The sequence below is a fragment of the Mizuhopecten yessoensis genome, unplaced genomic scaffold (genome assembly GCF_002113885.1).
Source record: "Mizuhopecten yessoensis strain PY_sf001 unplaced genomic scaffold, ASM211388v2 scaffold4359, whole genome shotgun sequence".
NCBI classification, from domain to species: Eukaryota; Metazoa; Mollusca; class Bivalvia; order Pectinida; family Pectinidae; genus Mizuhopecten; species Mizuhopecten yessoensis.
The window spans coordinates 828,028-853,079 of NW_018405506.1; the positions used below are offsets into that span (position 1 = coordinate 828,028).

Below are 25,052 nucleotides of genomic sequence, written 5' to 3' on the forward strand. Positions count from 1 at the left end.
TTGTCCTATTAGAACCAAGCAATTTAATACTTACTGAGATAACCTTAAAATGTTTTGTGTTATGAGATTGACATATTTAACCAATGTTGATACTGTCTGATTACAATACGATACTGTCTATAGACGAAACACTATCTCTTATTGTCAAAAGATGTTGCTTGTTTACTATGGGTATGACAAAACTAGGTAATATTAGAACATGGAACGATGGTTATATTTTAATTGCTTACATGTTGCGTGACCAACAAAAGGTGTATACTGCTTAACAGGTGCTATGACAGCACTAAACAATATATAATACTGCAGAACAAATGTACAGTACCACACAACTGTTGTGATGTTTTGAAAGACGGAACCAGGCACAACGATAAAGCAACGGTCAACATTGTTTATTTTAACAAACAATGCCCAACAAACCTCAGAAAAACCATCAGAAGAAATGAAAATCCGAAAGAAACAAACATCCGGTAACAATGTTAATGTTTCTTTAGTTCGATTTTTAATATCGATTTGATAAACATTTAAATGTCGTGGGCTCATATTTCAAATAGATAGTTCTTTTGATTAAGGCAAGTCGTGTCCCGAAAGATCATATATGCTAGACTTTCAATGATCTTGTGGGGCACTACTGTATCTTGTGGGGCACTACTGTATGTGAAGATATGTGTGGCCCGGCTCTGAGACGTGTTCCAATGACGGAGTATCGCATTACACGGTCACAGGGAGAGTTATGAAGTGTGACATACTCTGACAGTGATACATCACCCAAGGTCGTCACGTCAATTAAATGTAGTATCTATCCGTAGTCTTTTAAACCTACAAAAAAATCGAACACGAGTAGTTTTACTTCAATTTCTGTCAATGCGGAAATGACGAGGTCAAGACTGAGATCATACCGGTACCCTATTAGCGTTAATAATACGGACTATTAACTCAACAATTAATTGGGAAAGTCTATAGTATACGCATGTCTCTCACCTGATATACTCCAAAAATGGATTTCAGTTGGTATATACAAAAAAAAACCCATTTTGATAGAAGTTAGTAGTTTATGACTAGCTAATTCAAACTAGGTTACAGATTTGGTCGGTTGTCACATCGTCTTTAGGGTTTCGGATAGTTCCTGCTAACAGTAGACGGTCCTAAGTTGACTTGTTCTTAGAATACTGCTGGTCAATTTCTCGTAGCAAGTTGATCAGGCGTTGTTCCCGGACGGTCAGTATTATAAAAAGTGGAGGGCAGCTATGGACAAAATGACATTCGGTCAGTTCCTGGTCACTGCTGTTCTTCTCATCAACACTTTCTGTAATGGTATGTATTACTTATTTTCATACAATAGAGATGATATATAGTATGTGGCACATTAAAGTCATTGTTATATGTCTAGTATGCTTTTTTGTAGTTTATTACATACTTACTAATAAATACGGGTTTTTTGTATATGCGATACGACACAATTGCTCTAACCCATATCAGCCCTCGCCGTATCACACCCCAAAACCCGTATCAGCCCCCGCCGTATCACACCCCAAAACCCGTATCAGCCCGCAAAACCCATATCACACCACTTTTGGGAAAAAAAATCGTTTTTCAATATTTCAAAAATAAAAATAAATCATAAGATAGTAGTTTTTATTAGTAAGTATGTAATAAACAGAATAAAACACGCCTATTTCCATATCACCCCCAGTATCAACCCTCGACCAATATCAGCCCTCGGGCCTTCGCCCCTTGGTCTGATATTGCAGTCTCGGGTTGATACTGGGTGTGATATGGAAAAAGGCATGTATTATTCTCTATATATTAATCTCTAAATTGTTTACACTTGCATTTTTTTATAACGGTTTTGTTACATTTCATTACTTGATGAGTATCGCGAATGTTCGGATCAATGCCTAAATAAAAGTTTACAGGTATTCACTCAGTCATCATTGACAGAAACAAAAACAGCAGTAAAGTCAACTAAACGTGTAATACCTAAAATATATACCTAATGTATGTTATATTTAAGGAGATATCACATTCACTAATTGAAATATCTCTATTAAATAAAGACATCTAATCTCATATTATACTTAGTATGTTAGATATCTTTATTACATTTAAATGCGACTATTTTCGAATTAGAGATAGTTCTATCTCATTGTTATATCTCTTTGACATTAGCAACTCCTATTTATGTATGACATTTTAATTTGGCCTCGTAAGTTTTCGCTTGGAAACATATTGCTGTTATTATAACATTGATTTAAAAGTATCTTTATTATATTATATTTCGTTTACAACGAAATTGTCTTTAGTACACTCACATATACATGTATGTGTACCAAAGGACTACCTACATCTCATTATCTCCTAGGGTCTGAAATCATATGAACCAAAATCTACTTTATGAGACTTCGTATCTTGACAATGACCTTTAGTGTGTCAATGATAATCAACTTACTCCCAAAGTCTTTGACAAACGTGACACTGTTATATCACAAAAGTTAACGTCCATTTGCTCAATAACCACATATCTACTTCCTCTGTTAATGGGGTTTACGAATTACAGTTAATTCGCTACCCTAATGAGTGAATAATTTTGATAGTTGGTTGAGATAACAACTAAATTATTGCCTCATTTTCTTTTGTCAAATTATATCACCGTTTAAGCACTGTTTTACATATACATGTAATATTTTCTGGAGAAACCAGCATTTAACGATAATACAAGTATATTATATTGTTGAAAGTAGACAAATATCTGGTAGATATACTGTCAAATGTACAAAAGAAGGAGCTGTAAGGTGGTTGAGATCGGGCTAGGTTGCTAAACCTGAGGTTCACAGTGTAGAGAGTCGTGTCATCATAGCTATATGTTTCCGTTGTCCATTAGGGTAATTGTGTAGCGCAGAAAAATTGTTATTAGTGTTTTCAAAGTATACTTAATTAGGCGAAGGTACGCTGTTGCATGTGGCATTTGAATAAGAAGACATAATATCTCGTTATTTTGTATGACGGAGTTCTATTTTAAGGTAACTATTACATTATGGATCGTATATGGCTTTTGTGTTTTTGCAACTTAAATGTCCAATTCATAACACTTGACACGATATGCAGTGTTGTACATTTCTATTAAGTTCAATATACTTAGCCCACTAATAATGACAAAATGTAATTTGATTAAAACAACAATGTAACAATGAATAGAAAATAGTTTTCAGTAAAACCTAGCTATATCTCCTCTAATCTAGTTACATGTACTTAAGAATAGGCTTAAGGTTGGCAAAGGACAAAATGACAGTCAAATTAAAACTTCAACGCAATGACAGCCTAACTTTCATTAGCATTGTCCAAAACTAAAATGCAGAAACATTAACACCGTTTGAATGGACGGAAATGTATATATAGTAATTCAAATACACACACATAGCTAGAGGACGATAAATGTAAACATGTATTTACAAAAACCACTCCAATGTTAGAAGATGTATATCGATATGATAAAGTTATTCCTCTCTCCCCTCTCAAAATAGCAGGTTGAATAGATTATCAGGTTCCTTGTACCAAAGGATCTTTAATACACATACCTAGTTGAAGTAAATAAAAAGGCAGGGTAATCACACCAAAGCTCCTGAAATATAGCCCGGTAACACGGGCTATATCCCCGGGACAGTGTGGTAGTCATTAAAACATACCTGTTCTTCATTTGCACAATATTACTTGCCACTACCCCGTATAAAAATTCAGTTTGCTTACCGAAATCTTGAACGGAATAACAATAGTCGAGGACGTGTCACTTTAACAAGTTTCAACGGTTATGTAATATTATATGAATATATCATAACGTGGAATTATTTTATTTACTTGTCAAAGAAAAGTCACTAACGGCTAATTTGTTTACAATTACGTATACGATACTATTAACGCGGAAGGATTTTTGAAGAGCACGTGTTGCAAGTGCATAATATGTTGGATAATAATACATGCACGCGCAAATACCATTGTCTCATAATACAGGGTAATTAGCCTATGAAAATTGTCGTTACTTTGCTGATTTGGTAGTTTTACTATTCTGACACATTCTTTGGAATTTTATCATAATGGTGGTATTTGTGCAATCTTTAGAAAGCTTATTATCTTTACAACGTTGAAACGATGCCAAAACCATGGAAAACCATTACAATTTGTAATGATGTCATGAGAGTCACAGTAAGTCTCGTGTGGCGAAAAATTTGCAGCATTTGTTTTTAAATAGAGCTTATTTCCTCTTGTAATTGACAGGAGCGGTGCCTGTGTTCGTTAATCCTGACCCCTTGGGGGGCACTACACTTAGTATAGCAGAGGATACGTCAGTAGGGACTACAATATACACCCTCCTCGCCACGGACCCCGACGGCGACCCTCTCACCTACGGCAAGTTTACGGGTGTGGGCTTCGACGTGATATCACCGGACAGTGTGGTCACTACCCAAACCTTCAGCGTCGCTATCCAGTCCACCCACTCCATCACTGTCAGGTCGGTCAGTTTAATCCATTTTATAATTGTGATTACATCACAGAAACAAACAATATAAAACATCAACACCCCAACCTGTCTTTACTGTCCTCCTGGTTCCGTTTGTGTTAGGGATATGCCCTACAGTTTGTGTACTTTCAAAATATTCAAATATGAAATATTCAGCGCAAATTCAAATTTAAACTTGATGAAATATCTCTTAAAAAATGTATTACCCGTTGTTCAGAAGAAAAAAAACCTGAATATGATGAAATTGTATGGTGAGGTATGTTTGTTTTCATTAGAATTTGATACACGCACATAGAAGCCGCCAGAAATGCAACAGGTGATGTTAATCAAACAAGCAATACTGAATTGTTTACAGATTTGTATCGACTAGAAAACATTAGAAAACATTAGAAAATATACGTAACAAACATGGTAATTTATCATTTGATACACGTAACAATAATTTGAACCTACTTATCTGTCGAAATCAGATTGAAATCGTACATATTGCAGCCTCCCAAAATACACACGCATACACTACACGCATGCATCTTGCACACAGGGGAGGCCGTCCTTAAATGACCTTAGCTGTTAATAGGACGTTAAACAAAATAAAACCAAACCAAACCAAAAGCAATCGTACAAGACATCAAATGAACACGTGCCACAAACATACAGTCTTTATAACAAACCTTATTGCACACATTAAACACATTACCTCAATATGATAAATAGTTTCAACTTCCCTTCAACGCAGAATTGATTACTATGACTGTAATCACTTTAACAAACTAAAGACAATATCACTTTAATCTTTTATACTTCTTTCAATTTAGGTCTTCACAGATTAATTGGGTAAATGTTTCATATACAATATGCATGCAGGTATTTTGTGTACAACGACATAAAAAGATATCAAAGTAGTAAATAATATGTTTAAGCAATGAAATATAAGGCATAGTTCATGAAATAAAATGTTATTTTTTCGCTGCAGTAAGAGATGTCTAAATGGCATTTTTACTAGTGAAAAAAACTCATGGATACAAACCAAATAAATACAGAATACACACCATACAGACATAATGACCAATCAGAAAGCTTGTAATGCTCATGTTCGTTATTGTCCTTGATAATGACGTCATAGAGGTCCGACATCATAAACCGTGTTCACACCCTACAACGTAAAGGTATCAGTTTGTTCTGAAATACTCGCATTGTGACAGAATGCTATCAGTAATTTTCACAGGATTTTGGACCATTGAGTCCTTGACTCCCAGGTTTTGAAAAGAGCGAGGCAAGACAAAAATAATGAGTCCCACAAAAAATACTTGTGTCCATCGAATGTAACGTAATTATACAAATTTTGACCAAAAAAAGATAATTTTGCGTCATTTTTCATTCGTTTAATTCTATGATTTCATTTAACCTGTTTGTCTTTTTAATGTCCCTATTGATGCCATGATGGGAATCATGAGAAATACATAATAAGCCATATACCGGAGCGTTTTGTGAGGGCAAAGATCATGCCTTGTCAGTGTAACTTATATTTTCTTGACAGTTTTTAATTACAACAGTACAACAGACACCTCTGTGTAATCGTTAGATCGTAATATTTACTGATAAATGTACCACTGGTCATCTCACTGCCAAACCACAAATGTTGCGTAATTCATTTATTGATCGTAAATCTCCCTTTTTTCGTTAGCAATATACCATCCCACCTGGTTTATTCAGATGTAGGTTTCCCTTAATTTGACCGGTACCGTAGGTGGTATAAATAGCACATCTTCAGTGTTTCGTTGGGGTTCACTATGGCCTTCTTTTAATGCTGGTGTCTCTCAGTTCCTACTGATTTTTGCTTATCGACCTTGAGTTGTTACACATTGTATGTTTTGTCCTTGTTATACATTGTTGTAAGTTTGTCCTTGTTATACATTGTTGCAAGTTTGTCCTTGTTATACATTGTTGGATGTTTTGTCCTTGTTATACATTGTTGTATGTCTTGACCTTGTTATACATTGTTGTAAGTTTGTACTTGTTATACATTGTTGTATGTTTTGTCCTTGTTATACATTGCTGTAAGTTTGTCCTTGTTATACATTGGTGTAAGTTTGTCCTTGTTTTACATTTTTGTAAGTTTGTCCTTGTTTTACATTTTTGTAAGTTTGTCCTTGTTTTACATTTTTGTAAGTTTGTCCTTGTTATATATTGTTGAAAGGTTGTCCTTGTTATACATTGTTGCAAGTTTGTCCTTGTTATACATTGTTGTAAGTTTGTCCTTGTTTTACATTGTTGTAAGTTTGTCCTTGTTATATATTGTTGTAAGGTTGTCCTTGTTATACATTGTTGTATGTCTTGTCCTTGTTATACATTGTTGTAAGTTTGTCCTTGTTATACATTGTTGTATGTTTTGTCCTTGTTATACATTGCTGTAAATTTGTCCTTGTTTTATATTGTTGTATGATTTTTCCTTGTTATACATTGTTGTAAGTTTGTCCTTGTTTTATATTGTTGTATGATTTTTCCTTGTTATATATTGTTGTATTTTTGTCCTTGTTATACAATGTTGAATTTTCGACCTTGTCAACCATTGTTGCATATTTTGTTCTTGTCTTTATGTTGTCAATATGTATTGATGCTGTTGTAGTTTTTTTTCTTGTGTTGACGACGTTATGGTATATGTTTTCATTGTGATGTTTTTATCATAAGTAGTATTCATCTTATTTTATTTTAAATGTGCTTAATAAACACTTTACATTGGATGAAACTCGAGCGTTAAAGGCATGTCAGCGTTAAAGGCATGTCAAACTCTTGCAGTGCATTTGATGGGACCTCGACAACCTACATGTCTATGTCGATCACCCTGACAGCCGCGGTGGCTGCCAATCCTAACAGTCCCGTGTTTCTTCCAACTTTATACGCCACCAATATCCCTGAGAATACAGCTTCCGGTAAGTATCCCTCGAAAACCCAACTTCAGGTCCGGTGAGTAATCACGCGACCCCCATCTAACAGCGTATCAATTTTTAGCTCACCTGCCCGAAGCCTGAGGAGCGGGGCCCAATAGGGGAAATATAGCAAATTCTTTAAAATCCTTCTTCTTTTTCTGTAGGAATGAAAGGATTTGTTCCATATTTGGTCTGAAGCATCCTTGGGTAAAGGGGAACCAATTTTGTTGAGATCCCCACGGTATAACCATATATACAATTGTGGAGTAAAAAGAGAAGACTACACATTTGCTTCCAGGATGGCCTAGGGTCTGGCCCCACCCTTTGAGGCAGACATAGTCCGTGGGTCATAACTTTGAGACGGTTGAGATCCCCACCCCAAAACCATATATACAAATGCTTGGCATAAAGAGACAAAGGTAGTTATGGTATTAGAATAGACCCTGGGGTCTGACCGAACCCCTAGGGACCTAGTTTCTTAGTCACAGCTTGGGAACAGTTGAGATCCCCACCCTATAACCATGCATATATACAATTGCTGAGTTTAAAGAGATGAATGCACATATGCTTCCTGGATGGCCTTGGGGTCCGCCCCACCCTTGGAGATTTAACCCCTGGATCGTAACTTCGAAATGGTCAAGATCCCCACCCCAAAACTATATATTGTTGGGCAAAAGAGACGAATGCAGTAATGATATTATAATTGATCCTGGGGTCTGGCCAAAACCCTAGGGATCTAGTTGCTGAGTCACAGCTTGAAAAGAGATCCCCGACCCATAACCATAAACTGTTGGGCATGAAAAATATAATACAGACATACTAACAGAATTGGTATTGGGGTCTGGCATATATTCCCTTGGATCTCATTTGGAGAATATTTTGCCATGATTTCTTAGATATCCAGGTAAGCGATACAGGCCTTCTGGGCCTCTTGTTATTTTTGTATTACAAATTATAGATCTCCAATACAGGTACCAGCGTTCAGGCACTCACTTGTTCGGATGTAGAAAGTACCACATGCACTCTAGCGATTCAGTCAGGGGATGACGCAAGCAACAAATTTACCATATCCGGTAACAATGTGCAGACAACTTCAACAGCAATCGACTACGATTCGATGTCAGGTCAGAGTTTCCTGTATACGCTAGTTATAACAGGTGTAGACACTCCAGGTTCGCCGTCCTCCGCCAATACCGCCACAGCCACCGTTTACGTCACAGTGACATCACAGAATGACAATACACCGTCCATTTCCGGTCCGTCTACATCAACGGTAAGCTGTATGTAAAGAGAATAAATATATCACTCTTCAAATACGGATTGTATTGGAAGTCGAATTCTTTTCATGTAGCTATTGCATTGACTTATGGAAAATTCATATTCATGGAATATTTCACACATCGAAAGTGCACTTTGAGGTACGGGATAGTGGTTGCTATAGCATCGTATCCGACAGACCTAGCTAACATTAAATTTTACCTTTATTTCATCGTTCCCACGCTTGATCACGTGGGCAGGTGTCAGAGGACAGCGCAGCAGGAACTACAGTGTGTACCATGACAGCCTCAGACGCAGATTATGGCGATGACGGTACACTGTCCTTCAGCATCGTCGGTAGGTATATCTGAAACAGAATACACATGATGTATGTTGTTAAAGCTGAGGTTAACATATTCCTCTTTTCTGGTGTTGATTCAGTGCCTTTGGATACTTCTGAATCCTGCATCAAACGTACCACCAATGTGTAACCGTTGTGCTTCAATCCATTGTACATGCGTATTCAAAACAAGGTGGAGAGTAACTTTTATAGTATATAATTCTTAAGGATGATACTGTATATGTTGACCAGACATAAGTGTATGGTTTCTCTATATTAGATTTGAAGCGAATGGTATTAAGAGTTCTATATTCTATAAAGTATCAATAAGCAAAATTCAAACATCACATGTATGTCATATGATATAAGTTTGTTTTTTGTGACAATCATATTATTTTTTCATTATTGGATCTTTTCAAATAAGTGGAAAGCTCGCTAATGGTGATATTTTTCGTTACTATCATGTAAGATTTTCACGATTGGATGATATAAGTACACTAGTTTGATCCTTCGATGTACATCAACGAAATCGTGCGACAGCACAGCAATGGACTTGACCGACATTAAAGTAGGTTCCTGCTCCTCTGTAATCTTCAAAAGACATGTGTTAGCCTAGCAATTTATTTGTTCACAACACCTGAATCCGATTTGTCATTGCATAGGCCAAAAGTGTAGGGAAGACATGTTTAAAGAGAGAGAACCTTTAGAGTTCGAAATAACGGAAACCCTGACTGTTCGGTGTGTTCTCTTCTTGTTTCAGGCGGTAACACAGGTGGGCTATTCGGAGTCTCCTCCTCCTCCGGAGTAGTTTACTTGGCGGGAACACTTGACTTCGAAATTACCATGTCGCACGAATTAGTAATAAAAGTATCAGATGGTGGAAACAGTGTGCTGACAGCGACATCTACCGTCACCATCACAGTTACAGACGTGAACGATAATTCGCCAACCTGCTCATCGGCACCTTATGTCTTCAGCGTCAATGAACAGACGTCTGCAACCCCAGTAAGTGTTACAAAATAAGCATCCACTATCTGAAATACTACAAAGTTCCCCGATTCCAGTCAGCTATACACTAGGGTGGTCGAGTGGCGCAGTGGATAATGCACTCGTCTTTCACCAAGGCGGCCGGGATATAATTCCCAGATCGGACATGAAAAGTATTAGTTCACCTGTCCGACCATCTGGGTTTTCTCCGGGTACTCCGGTTTCCTTCCACATCCAGATCCTCTGCCGATGCGCTTCCATCCAAGCCAACACGAGTGATAAGCATAAATTAGAAAATTGTTGTAAAATACCTTTTCCTAATTTCTCACACACACACGACATAAAGTTTACCTATATTTTACATGCAAATATATGCATCTTTTACATGCATTAAATATATTTTCCGGACTCTGTTTGTTAAATTCGCTGCACAAACTTTACCCTCACCCCTCTTTAACATTTCCTCTTTGTGATTACAGGTGACGGTGACGACTCTGGCCTGTACGGACGGGGACGCGGGAACTTCACTCCAGTACGCCATTGCATCGGGGAACTCAGACACCTGCTTCGCCCTGGACGCTTTAACTGGCGTATTGACGACAGCTTGTAGTAAGCGTCCACCTGAACAGGATCGCCGTTATATATTGTACCTTGTATATTTTTCTACACTTTTGTTAAGACTTAATGTCGCCAATATAAGAATTCAAATTATTGAGTAATGGATTGTTTAGGCCTCATAGGTTAGTCTGACATTTGCGTGACTTTGTTTGACCTCGTATGGGTTACCTAATTGAGACAATGTAATTGCAAAATCTTTCCGAACTGACCGAACGAAGGATGCTTTTTCATGAGCTCTGTTTAGCCAAAGAAATCAGTGGTTTATTGTACAATATATTTATAGAAATTCTTGTTTTCCAACTCTAAATAATATTTTTGAAGTGCATGGTCAGTGATGTATCTCTTGCAAATTTATTGTTCCAGTAAGAACAAAATGGGGCTCGGACCGAGTGGAATACATTTCGTCAAAACTATAGTGTTATCAACTAATCATGAACAAATGTTTTAGTAAATTTATGTCATTAAATTTGACAATATCTTGCTATTTTCTTGTTATTTTGTTAAATCGATATGATACTGTCTTTGATCGGCTACATTAAGTTTGCAATGTATAACAACTGTAGCGACCACTCGGCCTGCTGTAATTTCTAGAGACTTTTCAGATCATAAGCGATACGGTTGTGTAGAAAAAGTCTGCATATAGCTGACAAAATCTTACTTCTTCTGACTGGTCCTGACTTCTACTGTACAACGGTGAACAGTCTATAATATCACGGAACAGTGTTACTAAAACAAGACACCTGTAATACAAAAGGTACCTTCTTAAACTAACGTTTTCCACAATCACTCTTATGACGAAGAAGGATTTTGGAGTTTAATTTTTTTCCCCCAAATATTGCTAACTGCGCGATAGGCATTTTAAGTTTTTTATGTTTGTGCAGCTTTGGACTACGACACCGGAAGTCAGCACTACGCGCTGGTTACCACGGTGACTGACGGTACTTTCACCACAACAGTGACGCTTGCTGTAAACCTTGTCCCCGTCAACGACATCACTCCCAGCTTCGGGTCAAGCACCACGGTTACCATTGCTGAGAGTAGTTCTGCTGGTACAGCAATACTGACATATACAGCTGCAGATTCGGATGCATCACCGCATAATATAGAGAAATACGAAATCACGTCGGGTAAATATCTTGAAACTTTTTTTTTTTTGCAAAATATGAGATAGAGGAATGATACCAGTGTATGATAGAGGGTTCTGATATTGAGTTGAATAAAATATAATCTTATAATTTGTGTTTCAGTAACGAACAGTGGGTCCAGCTTTTTCATGATCGATATGACGTCAGCCGTCATCTATTTGTCCCAGGCTGTAGACTTTGAGACGTCACAGAATTACGTCCTCATATTGGAGGCCACCGACGGGGGCAGCCTTACGGTTAGTATTGCTGTGATGTTTTACCTGTAAAACCATGAACTAAATGTCACACTGCTGTCATAGTACCATACGTGCTTTGGTTTAATAACTTTCTTTTTATTTACAGGGAACCGGAACAGTTACTGTGAGTGTTACTGATGTAAACGATAACACGCCATCTTGTACTCCTACAGCACACGTGACCAGTGTGTCGGAAGACGCAGGTATGCTACTGCTATGTTGCACTTTACTTCATCCTATACCATGAAAAACACAGTATAGGTCCTGCTATAAAAAAAAGCGTGGACAGATCTTTAACTAGAATTAAAATATTTAGTAGCATGGCGTCAATAAAAAAGTGGAAGTCGTAACTCGAATTTGATTATGAGAAAGTAATTTTAGAAATTGAGAAGACATATATCAAAAGGGAAACCATCACCACCATAACCGGTAACAATACCAGGAAGTATGGAACAGTAGGCATTTCTTGCACCATATGTGGTACCTACTTTAGTTCCATCCAACAAATCCAGGAAAACAAAGAAAATCACCTTTATTCATTTATACTTAGACCCCGAAATCTCGAAGTTTAGAGTCAGGTCATGAAGACTATCAATAAATATCTTCGACATAGACTGGAGACTAACTTGTAACCAGACCGCAGCTATCTCCGGATCAGAATACGGAAAGGCTCCATCCTAGCGAATCTATAGAAAACGGAAATGTGGCCACTCTGTGTGACAAGGAACGATTCACAAAATCACAAACATAAAGTCTCGGGACTTTTATTTCACAATAGGAAGATTTTCTTTACTCATTAATGACACATAAGCCTCCCTTTCATTATTGAGTTTACATGATACTGGTTTTTTTTAACTTATCCGGGTTTCTGGGTAGACGCGTTCTCTTGACCAATTAACGACATAATAGAAGACATTCACAAACAACATATCTAAATCATCGTGTTTTGACCTCTTCTTCTCATAAGCAAAATGCAACTACTAAAGTAATCAAACAAATCATTGTATAAAATAACTCTAATTGCTTTACTTTTGCTTTAAACATATGTTATTGCCACTTAATTTGAACAAAGTCTCGGGATTGAGGACACGTTATATTTTATAATTATTACACCTTATCAGAGCTTTCTCCTGTTAAACATTTACATTTACATGACAACAATGATAACAGGCATACACATGAAGTAAATTTACTGACAACAATGCACTACATAAAAACACTGTTCAAAATATATTGCTGGATTTGATGAAAATATTGCGCATGCCCGAAAAAACGCACGTGTTAAGGTCCAACGAAAGATCTGATTTGCCAGACAAAAGAAGCTCTATTTAACTCTATACCTAAGGCATTCAAGTTATGAAACACAATGCGCCATTCAATAAGTGGAAGGCATTCTCACATGGATGCTGTACTACTGTACTATGCTGTGAATAATTTACATAACAATGCTTATCTACGAGAAAGATTTCAGTCCATACTGAAAAGGGACATGTAAAGGGAATCATCAAAACAGATGGAAAAAATATTATATTTATCTAATATGAAAAGAAAAAGAAAATTTTGCTACAATTGGACGTAATTAATATAATTAACTATTATACTTCAGCTTTGAACGCTGTGGTAATTGCCGACCTGTCCTGTTCGGACGGAGACGCCGGTACATCTCTCGTCTACTCGGTCACCTCACGGCCTGTGTCGACCCACTTTGCTGTGTCCGAGACAGGTGGAGTCGCCTCCCTTGTTGTTAATAGTAAGTATTCATTTTTATATTTTTTGTTTCTTCTGTCCTTCTTATTATTTGAGTTTCGGTTTACATGAAATACAAATTTATAAATGAATTATCTATTGTAGCCAAAGTTGTAAATTTGCAATGTTATAATAATCATAACAATAATATTCAACACTTGATATAGCGCCCTATCTAGCTAGAATACGCCACTATAAATCGCTTTATAGTACAAAGATAATCATATACAATTTTAAGGAATTCACGGGAACTGCCTTATCAGGGGTTAACTACTAGTCGTATGCCACCTGACTAACATCTCCCTATGTGTGTATGCCTGCTTGTGTGCTGGAGATGTATTGTGCTCTGTTTGTAGTGGGACCGTGCATCCAGCGGTATTGCCAGAGCACAGATACCGCAACATCAGTCCCAGATCATTTTATACCCAATCTGGGTTGTTGGAGTTGTGTGGGCAGGAGAAAAACAATTTTTCTGAATATTCTATGCGTATGACGACTTCGGGGATTGAAACCCGGCCACCTGCGTGGAAGGCCGGAGTGTTAACCACTCGACCAATCCTCCCTTAAAGGGTTATAAGGGGTTGTATGGGTACCTTTCTCCATTAAGTCTAGGTTTCGACACCCTTTGGACATGTATTTTGTATTCTTTTGACCTTGAATAACACGGCGTAGTAAATTTATAAATTTGTTTGGCTTTGTGCATCGACAAATATTTTTTTAACTAGTAGTCCTCTTTATTTCATATTCCTAAATATTGTGTAGTCAATTACTGCAATTGTGATCAGCTGAATACGGATTATGTGTACAAGATATCAAGAATATAAATGCTGTGTATAAAATTATGAATGATGGGTAAAAATTTATAAATATTGTGTAGAAGACACACATGCGTCGTCTGCCTTAACGTAAAAGTTGACGTTTCACTTTTTTGATTGACAGGTGCGTTAGACTACGAGACCACAAGTTACTACGTGTTGGCCGTCTCTGTCTCAGATGGCGGTACTTCTTCTACCGTCAGCGTGGTCGTCAATGTGGGAAACGTTAACGAGGCTGGTCCTGTTTTTAACCCTGGTTAGTATGTTCCTCGGTTATCAAAGATATATTCAAGTATGTGACTAGATGATGTCCATGTGCACACCACACCTATGATGGAATTATCTCGACTTTGCTGACTTTGCTGAGCTCAACTTGTCTTCTATAGTAACAACGATGACCATTTTTTTCTGTGACTTTTTATTAGAGCTGGTAGATTTATCGTGGGATATTCACAATATATATTTACATAAGAATTGTCAATTCGCCTAATCTTTCCTTTTCTGATCGAAAGTAAAATTCATCATTGTCATCCTTTATTAACTATATTTCAAACTTCAGTTGATACGGGCGAACTGCCAATGTATGTACAATGTGCGAATATATCGGCAACAATCAAGAAAAGAGAAAAATAAATCTTCAAATAACAGTCCAGTTCGTATGGTACAATTGGACGTGTCGTATGCAATGACTTGGAATCGCATATCAGACGAAGTAACGAGAGGCATAAGATGTAACAAATTAGTTTAGTAAAATATCAATATGGTTTCTTAATTGGCAGATTAAAGTTTCTGCATTAATCTAAGGTTAATACAAATGGACAGAACTCTTAGATGCAGGAGATGTCTTGATAAAGGATACGGTTATGTCATGAAACCGTTCGACATACTTCCCCAGCCACACGTGCACATGATCGAGAGCTTTGCAAGGTATGCAAAATCTTACCAGATTTCATGATGGATTTGAGTATTCTTGATCGATAGAAAACTGTAGTCAACAAATATCTGTCGGACAGGAATCCTGTCCTGTGCGGAATACCAGAGTTCAGTGGTGATTTGCAAAGCAGTCATTTGAATTCCACGATGAACTTAATTTGTCCCACGTTCCTCTCGCGTAATTCCTATATTTTCGTCTGGATTTACGCGTTTCTTCCTTTGAATCTACTGGCTTGTTATCTTCCACATTAAAATCTATGTTTCATAAAATAAAAAATCGTGAGAAATACTAATATTCTTTAAGCTCGTATTTTCCTATTTGGACAATTTCCAATAACGGTTTCCTTGGTTTTGTATTCCAAAAAACAATACGGACAGGCCTTTGTTTTGTTTTGTCCTTTTTTTTCGTCTGTTACTTGCCCCCAATCACTAAACTGTTGAATTTGTTTTGGAAGGTGGTTTCAATTATACTGCGCTAGTACACGATCTTTCCACAGGTATTGTGTCTCTCCATGTTTCAGCAGCTTCAAATTCTTATTCGTCTACCTTACAAATATTGACATCTGTCCCTGGTTTATCTAGCTGAATACTGTGTCTAATTCTCATATCAGTATTTCTTTGAATCGGGCTCGCTATCATTTCCCTGTTGTGCGAGTTTTCCAATTAGAAAGCTGTTACCGTAATTGTAATTAGTTTGTCATGTTTTGTTGTCACTACCTCCGTTCTCATTTTGAAGCGGTGACATTACTTGGATTACATTCCAGGTGCTGTTGATGAAGCAGACGTCACTTACTCATCCGGAATACCTGGACTATTTATCCTTGCGTTTTTAATGGGTCTTTGTACTCTTTTAAAGCTTTCCCTTTTGTTCATGTTTTGCCCACGTTGTATCGATTTTGAGTTTGAATGTGAATTTATATTGAAACTTCGGTATTCCCATTTTTTGTAGCTTAGATTTGTTTTTCAATTTCATAATGAACATCAGTTGTCATTTAAGATTTCTTCACCACTTTATTTAACTTTTGGATAAAGTCCTTTTGTTGATATAACATCAAATTGTGTTTGTGGTGCGTCTTCATATAGTATAAGTCTCGTTCAACCAGACTCTTGTTGCCTGCGCAAGTGATCAAGCGTCTGGTTGAACGAGACTAATAGTATATGTCGACAATATGTATTCCATTGATAAATATCCCATAGAAATCCTTCCAAACTGTTCAACAACGATATGTCGCTTATTTTCTCGACAGAGCCTCATCATGGTTTATTAACAGAAATTGGAGATCATACTCAAAACATAGAATTCTTTATACATTGTAGTTACATATGCCGTAGCGTTTTCTGAGTCGACCTCCGTCAGCAGTGTCCTGGCCACTGTGACTGCAACTGACGCCGACACCGACACCATCACCTATTCATTTGTGACGTCATACACTGGGTTCGCCATCGATTCCGCAGCCGGTACGGTCTCCCTGGCGACAAGCTTAGACTACGAGACCGCGACTTCTCACACACTGCTCGTGCAAGCTGATGACGGAAGCCTATCAGCTACTGCCACAGTTGTCATAACTGTGACTGACGTCGATGAATCATCGTCATCGTCAAGTCCATCTTCATCGTCTTCATCATCTTCATCGTCTTCTTCAACGTCTTCATCCTCGACGTCCACCTGTACGCCGTTCTACGAGACAGTGACTGGTATATCTGTGATAGCTAGTGCTGGGGCGGCGGCCTTGATAGGAGTTGCAACTCTGGCGGCGGGCATCGTCAAACTTCGCAAGGTGTCAAGGTAGATAAATCATATACTGTATGTCGGGGTATAAGGTATTATTACCTAGCTTCAATATAAAAATGGTTCCACGTGCAGGTGTGTCCACATTTCCGGTCCTCAACAAAGGTAACTCCTCATTTCCAGGAATTAAATCAGGTAGGTCATCGTTAGTGTGCTTTGGAGTAGGTAATTCTTCATTGCATGTATCAATTGCCAAGGTGAATAAAGTAATTAAATAATCCTAGGTATCAAGAAAGATAACTCGTCGTTACCAGGTATTAAGGGAGGTTTCTTGTCATCATCAGGTATCAAGGTAGGTAACTCGTCGTACAAATTGTAACAAGGTATTTGAATAGTTCACCCATTTTTATTATGTATATATATATTATGTAACCATAAAGTAGATATATTTTCTTTATTGTTATTCCATCATTCACTGATTTTTTCTCATTTTAGCTGAGAATGATTTCTCTTTCGGCTCCTACATGCTTTTTGATGTCATAAATAAAACAATTGAATGACGTCACGTTCTAAAATCAGATAACGCCGTATTAAAGCTTGGTGGTTGACATCGAATGCATTTTTCTCTGGGGCTTAACAAAATAAAATACGACTCCTTATTTTGGAAATTGCTTCCCTTGGAGTAAGATTCTGGAACGTACATTCCTTGATAGGATTTGGGTTCAGACACGTGCACCTTCCTAACGTTAAAGACAGATTTCATTCGTCATAGACAACACATAATAACAAGATATCAAGGTACTTTGCTCATCTTTACCTGACCTTAAAAAAGGTCAACTCCTCTTTGCTGGATCCTAATGTGGGTAACTCCTCTCTGTCGGATCTCAATGTAGGTGAACTCATCTCTGTCGGATCTCAATGCAGGTCAGGTCATCTCTGTCGGATCTCAATGTAGGTGAACTCCTCTCTGTTGGATCTCAATGTAGGTGAACTCATCTGTGGCGGAACTCAATGTAGGTGAACTCATCTCTGTTGAATCTCAATGTAGGTGAACTCATCTCTGTTGGATCTCAATGTAGGGGAACTCATCTCTGTCGGATCTCAATGTAGGTGAATTCATCTCTGTTGGATCTCAATGTAGGTCAACTCATCTCTGTCAGATCTCAATATAGGTAAACTCATCTCTGTCAGATCTCAATGTAGGTCAACTCATCTCTGTCGGATCTCAATATAGGTCCACTCATCTCTGTTGAATCTCAATGTAGGTGAAATCACTGTCGGATCTCAATGTAGGTCAACTCATCTCTGTCGTATCTCAATGTAGGTGAACTCATCTCTGTCGGATCTCAATGCAGGTCAACTCATCTCTGTCGGATCTCAATGTAGGTGAATTCATCTCTGTTGGATCTCAATGTAGGTCAACTCATCTCTGTCAGATCTCAATATAGGTAAACTCATCTCTGTCAGATCTCAATGTAGGTCAACTCATCTCTGTCGGATCTCAATATAGGTCCACTCATCTCTGTTGAATCTCAATGTAGGTGAAATCACTGTCGGATCTCAATGTAGGTCAACTCATCTCTGTCGGATCTCAATGTAGGTGAACTTATCTCTGTCGGATCTCAATGTAGGTGAACTCATATCTGTCGGATCTCAATGTAGGTGAACTCATCCCTGTCGGATCTCAATGTAGGTCAACTAATCTCTTTTGGATCTCAATTTAGGTCCACTATCTCTGTCGGATCTCAATATCGGTCCACTCATCTCTGTTGGATCTCAATGTAGGTGAACTTATCTCTGTCGGATCTCAATGTAGGTCAACTCATCTCTGTCGTATCTCAATGTAGGTGAACTCATCTCTGTCGGATCTCAATGTAGGGGAACTCATCTCTGTCGGATCTCAATGTAGGGGAACTCATCTCTGTTGGATCTCAATGTAGGTGAACTCATCTCTGTCAGATCTCAATGTAGGTGAACTCATCTCTGTCGGATCTCAATGCAGGTCAGCTCATCTCTGTCGGATCTCAATGTAGGTGAACTCATCTCTGTCGGATCTCAATGTAGGTGAACTCATCACTGTCGGATCTCAATGTAGGTCAACTAATCTCTTTTGGATCTCAATTTAGGTCCACTATCTCTGTCGGATCTCAATATCGGTCCACTCATCTCTGTTGGATCTCAATGTAGGTGAACTTATCTCTGTCGGATCTCAATGTAGGTCAACTCATCTCTGTCGGATCTCAATGTAGGTGAATTCATCTCTGTTGGATCTCAATGTAGGTCAACTCATCTCTGTCAGATCTCAATATAGGTAAACTCATCTCTGTCAGATCTCAATGTAGGTCAACTCATCTCTGTCGGATCTCAATATAGGTCCACTCATCTCTGTTGAATCTCAATGTAGGTGAACTCACTGTCGGATCTCAATGTAGGTCAACTCATCTCTCCCGGATCTCAATGTAGGTGAGCTCATCTCTGCCGGATCTAAATATACGTCAACTCCTCTCTGCTGGATCTCAATATAGGTCAATTCTCTTTACCGGGATCATGGTAGTAACTCATCTGTAACATGCTTCGAGGCTCTACGTCAAGAGACCGGGAGAAATTTTCGGACAAGCGACATTTCCTCTACATATTTTATGTATTTGTATATTTTCGCAATTAGTTTGTCTGACATCGTTGTGTTAAATCACTTTGTTCTGACACAACTTCAAGTATTTTGAAAACTCGAAAGTTTCTTTTTAAGATAGTTGAGGCTTTGTTTGTTTCTTTTTTTTTTCTCGATAAACTAATTATCAACACTGCTACGTTTTGGTTATCGTAGTTAAGTAAAGATAAAAAAACAGAATTATTTTTTAAAACAATACATGAAGTTCGTAAAGTTCGATTATTTTGAGAGAGAAAAAATAACAAACAACAATTTCAGAGGATTTACAAAATTTTGTTTGAATTAGTTTTAAAACAAAGTAATGAAAAAGCATTTGAAACTGTATATAATAGAAATGATCTTTTTTAATAGTTTACTGTTTATCTGTAAATAACACATATTTCTCGAGGTAGAAACGTCTTAATTTAGACAATATTTTATTTCATCACTTGCACACTACATTACAATACAGTACAGATACAACGAGGATCGGATAACAAGCTATAAGCTTATATTAATTCCTCTCCTCTAGTACAGTTGCAGCAATTTACATGGACATTTACACACATCATTGATGAGACGGACAAAACATCATTTAAATAATGAAAAAAATGTAGTTATACATCATTTGATTGGTAGTAAATGACAGAGACAACGAGCTGTTACTTAGTAAGGAATAAAAAGAAAATTGATTGATAAAGATTCCTAGGGAATCACATAGAAATAGTTACCTCAGTGGTGTAAAGGAAAACTAAGATACGTCTGATCAACCACCCCTCGATGTAGAACTGTTTACTAAGGTTAAACATACGTGTATGTAGGTGTATGTCTTTCTCCCTGTTTAACTATGCACATGTTCATTAAAGGACAGCGTAGCTAGTTTTCGATGTATTAATACAAAAACTCTAGCGCTCTGTTATTGCATTAGTTTAATTAAATGTTTAAAGATTACGTATATAATTTAAGCAAGTGTACTGGGGCAAGTAGTAGTTCAAAGCTTGGTTAGCCTTCAGAGAACTAATGTACAAACTGAATCTCATGTTTAAATACAGATTGAAATTTCAAAACTGAACGTATATATGTATTATATTCATACTTTGATTCAGGTCAAACATTATAGAATAAATCAAATATTTTCTGTTTCTATTTTTTCACCTTCAGTCTGACGTCCGGATCGGCTAAGCTGACTAAAGTTGGACAGGTAATTAAGTAATCTAGACTTGAATATGGTATTTGTAATTGTAAGAGTACAATTATCTAGATAAGTATACCGTCGAGTAACAGGTAGTCTCCTTTGTGTTTGCATGTACATGTAATGGACTTGGGATCAGGTCATAGTTTTATTTCACCAACTATGTAATCATCATCAGTATTAACGACCAGCGTTACCTACTAGCGCCAATCACATTTTGAGTCAATGAAGTCCTTTATGAATATTTTTATTAAAAGTAGGTGTCTCACGCGGTCAATTGTTTTTTGAACTCCTTTCCTACTTTGATGTCGACCTAGTATTAAAACGTTGAAATAAAAATTAATTTAAAGTCCGGATATATGTGGCTGTTCTAATGTATCATACATACCAGATACAAGTTCCACACTAACTCTGTTGTGATATCTGCGATGTGAGCTACATGACTCATCCTCATTAATTATCATATGAACATTCTCTGGAGTTTTTACGTTAAGTTAACTTTTCTCTAAGGTAGCAGATAAAAAGCCGATACGGACCCAAGCATGGACGAGTACGACAACAAAAGTGGACCCTTGTAAGTACTTATTCAGTTATTGATGTAGATCCATGCAGATTGTATCGCCTCGTGTGCATATGCAAATCAAGCTAACTGGTAATTGACGTAGACTCCTGTTATGTGTTTGGCCCAATGTGATTAGGGAGGTTAATATTTCTAGAAATTATCAAAAGGATGTTTTTATTAGTAGCTATTAGTCCCGGAGACTAATCAAAACCCAATCGGGACCCGCCGGCACTTTCCGTAAATGTTTACGGAAAGTGCCGATGGGTTCCGATTGACTATTACCTGTTAGCTGGAACTTATTTTGGCACTGTTTACTTTGGATGACCAGTTTAAGAATAAATGGTCTGTTTAATTCAAAAGATGTAACTTTTTAACGTTATACATGTTTTTTATATGCACCTTTCCCCTTGTCATATGTTTCTATATTTGTCTGGCGACTTCAGATATTGATGTTTCAATAGACCTACCACTGATGAATCTTTTAATGGACGTACGTAATTTCCATATGGCGCTGTTAATGTTTTGCTTTACCTAGTTAGGCTTTCTACATCGTCATACAAACTTTTTTAAATCAGTGATTCCTTTTAAATCAGTATTACCTTTTTTATTGTTTCATAAAATTGTTATAACCAAATTATGCCCGACTTGTTATGATGTGTGGACATCGGTTATTGTCTACAATATACTAGTAGGCCTCACCACGTGACAGTTGCCTTGTTTTCCAGTTACAGGCAAACCAATGAAGACCGCGTTACCACCATACTTCTAGAAGACAACTTATCTGGTGTGTTCAGTGAACAGGTGTACTATGACCACGTGTGTCTGTGATAACAAGAAAAAGTTAAAAACTGACACGGTACCAGATTTCTGTTTCAACACATGTCTCATATATCGATGTGCCAAAGTTTTGTACCTTATAATTGATTATTGTTTTGTATATCATCATCTTCTCAATAAAATTTCTTTATTCTTGAGTCGTATAGCGTGTGATATTCGTGTAGAATGAAAAGCATGTGATATTCTTGTATAAGGAAAAGCGTGTGATATTCTTGTAGAAGGAAAAGGGTGTGATATACTTGTAGAAGAAAAAGCATGTGATATTCTTGTAGAAGGATAAGCATGTGATATTCTTGTAGAAGGAAAAGCATGTGGTATTCTTGTAGAAGGAAAAGCATGTGATATTCTTGTCGAACGAAAAGCGGGTGATATTCGTGTAGAATGAAAAGCATGTGATATCCTTGTAGAAGGAAAAGCATGTGATATTCTTGTAGATGGAAAAGCATGTGATATTCTTGTAGAAGGAAAAGCGTGTGATATTCGTGTAGAATGATAAGCGTTTGATATTCGTGTAGAAGGAAAAGCGTGTGATATTCGTGTAGAAGGAAAAGCGTGTGATATTCTTGTAGAATGAAAAGCGTGTGATATTCGTGTAGAATGCAAAGCATGTGATATTCTTGTAGAAGGAAAAGAATGTGATATTCTTGTAGAAGGAAAAGCGTGTGATATTCTTGTAGAAGGAAAAGGGTGTGATATACTTGTAGAAGAAAAAGCATGTGATATTCTTGTAGAAGGATAAGCATGTGATATTCTTGTAGAAGGAAAAGCATGTGGTATTCTTGTAGAAGGAAAAGCATGTGATATTCTTGTCGAACGAAAAGCGGGTGATATTCGTGTAGAATGAAAAGCGTTTGATATTCGTGTAGAATGAAAAGCATGTGATATCCTTGTAGAAGGAAAAGCATGTGATATTCTTGTATAAGGAAAAGCATGTGATATTCTTGTAGAAGGAAAAGCGTGTGATATTCGTGTAGAAGGAAAAGCATGTGATATTCTTGTAGAAGGATAAGCATGTGATATTCTTGTAGAAGGAAAAGCATGTGATATTCTTGTCGAACGAAAAGCGGGTGATATTCGTGTAGAATGAAAAGCATGTGATATCCTTGTAGAAGGAAAAGCATGTGATATTCTTGTATAAGGAAAAGCGTGTGATATTCTTGTAGAAGGAAAAGCATGTGATATTCTTGTCGAAGGAAAAGCGGGTGATATTCGTGTAGAATGAAAAGCATGTGATATCCTTGTAGAAGGAAAAGCATGTGATATTCTTGTATAAGGAAAAGCGTGTGATATTCTTGTAGAAGGAAAAGCATGTGATAGTCTTGTAGAAGGAAAAGCGTGTGATATTCGTGTAGAAGGAAAAGCGTGTGATATTCTTGTAGAAGGAAAAGCATGTGATAGTCTTGTAGAAGGAAAAGCGTGTGATATTCGTGTAGAATGAAAAGCGTTTGATATTCGTGTAGAAGGAAAAGCGTGTGATATTCGTGTAGAATGAAAAGCGTTTGATATTCGTGTAGAAGGAAAAGCGAGTTGTATCCATGTAGAATGAAAAGCGTGTGATATTCGTGTAGAAGGAAACTACGTGTTGGACGTTTCTTAATGACGTCTATAGGTTTTGATTTTAAGATGTCAGTACTGCGGCGGTACCGACCTTACGCTCAATCGGGAACCGTCGGCACTTCCCGTAAACGGAAAGCGCCGACGGTTACCGATTGCTTAACGCTTTGTCTGTTTTATGGATAACAATTGAATCAATGGTCAAGTTCTGTTATTTTACAGCATTTGTGTTGGTTGTTTTAGGATTTGCATATATAGGAATGCATTGGTGAGAAAACAGACGAACATCAAACTGATAGATAACAATATATTTAACAACGCCACAGGCGTGAAACGTCAATTGCATACAGATGTTTTGCTAGAATAAGTCCATTACAGGCCATACAGCATCTATGAATATGTATTACAACAGCACAGGTAGACATTTCAGCGAAACGTATATCAGAATACATAAGTTTGTGAACAATGCTATACAACACCACAGGCTGGGAAACTTTAGTGAAAATTAGAATAAATTAGATTGTGAACAATGTTACAACTCCACAGGCAGTGACTTCAATAGAATGCACTAGTCTGTAAACGATAAGTAAGGGCTCCAAAGGCAGAGAAAAAAAAGAAATCTGGAATAAATCTATCCCAACAGCATAGGTAGTAAAACAATAATGAAATAAAGAATACATTAGGCTTTACACCACATTTTATATTCTTACAATACCACAGATTTAAAGCTTAAACATTTCAGCTAAGAAGCATCGATGATGTTCTATGAAATTCAAATTGTATAGTGAATTTAATAATGATTATAACTTGGTAAACATTTTATACTCGTGTCTTATTTTAGGATTGAATCTTGCTTTGGTCGATTGCATGGGGTGATGAATTGAGGTGGTCTTGAAACAAATTTAGCAGTTCATATTGAATTTGTTTCAAGACCAACTTAATTCATAGCAGTTCATTGAATTTGTTTCAAGACCAACTCAATTCATCACCCCATGAAATCGACCAAAGCAAGATTAA

At 37.2% G+C, this 25,052-nt stretch overlaps 1 protein-coding gene across 1 annotated transcript; it reads left to right on the plus strand.

The window, feature by feature from the left end:
- The first annotated feature begins 1,161 nt into the window (after positions 1–1,161).
- On the plus strand, positions 1,162–22,622 carry LOC110448855 (protocadherin-like wing polarity protein stan). Its single transcript, XM_021495327.1, has 16 exons — positions 1,162–1,311; positions 4,267–4,501; positions 7,307–7,440; positions 8,409–8,710; positions 8,955–9,051; positions 9,795–10,039; positions 10,501–10,630; positions 11,521–11,766; positions 11,887–12,020; positions 12,127–12,223; positions 13,627–13,770; positions 14,706–14,837; positions 16,832–17,300; positions 21,052–21,091; positions 21,593–21,656; positions 22,370–22,622. Exons 1-16 carry the CDS (start codon positions 1,245–1,247, stop codon positions 22,411–22,413), a joined length of 2,580 nt encoding a protein of 859 aa, XP_021351002.1. The 5' UTR covers positions 1,162–1,244; the 3' UTR covers positions 22,414–22,622.
- The last annotated feature ends 2,430 nt before the right edge of the window (positions 22,623–25,052 follow it).

Bases quoted from the DNA above. Each gene is read 5' to 3' on its own strand.
- LOC110448855 (XM_021495327.1), top strand. From the start codon at position 1,245: ATGGACAAAATGACATTCGGTCAGTTCCTGGTCACTGCTGTTCTTCTC. The intron at 4,502-7,306 runs GTCGGTCAGTTT...AAACTCTTGCAG, and splicing joins ACCCACTCCATCACTGTCAG to TGCATTTGATGGGACCTCGA. The intron at 21,092-21,592 runs GTAATTAAGTAA...CTTTTCTCTAAG, and splicing joins AGCTGACTAAAGTTGGACAG to GTAGCAGATAAAAAGCCGAT.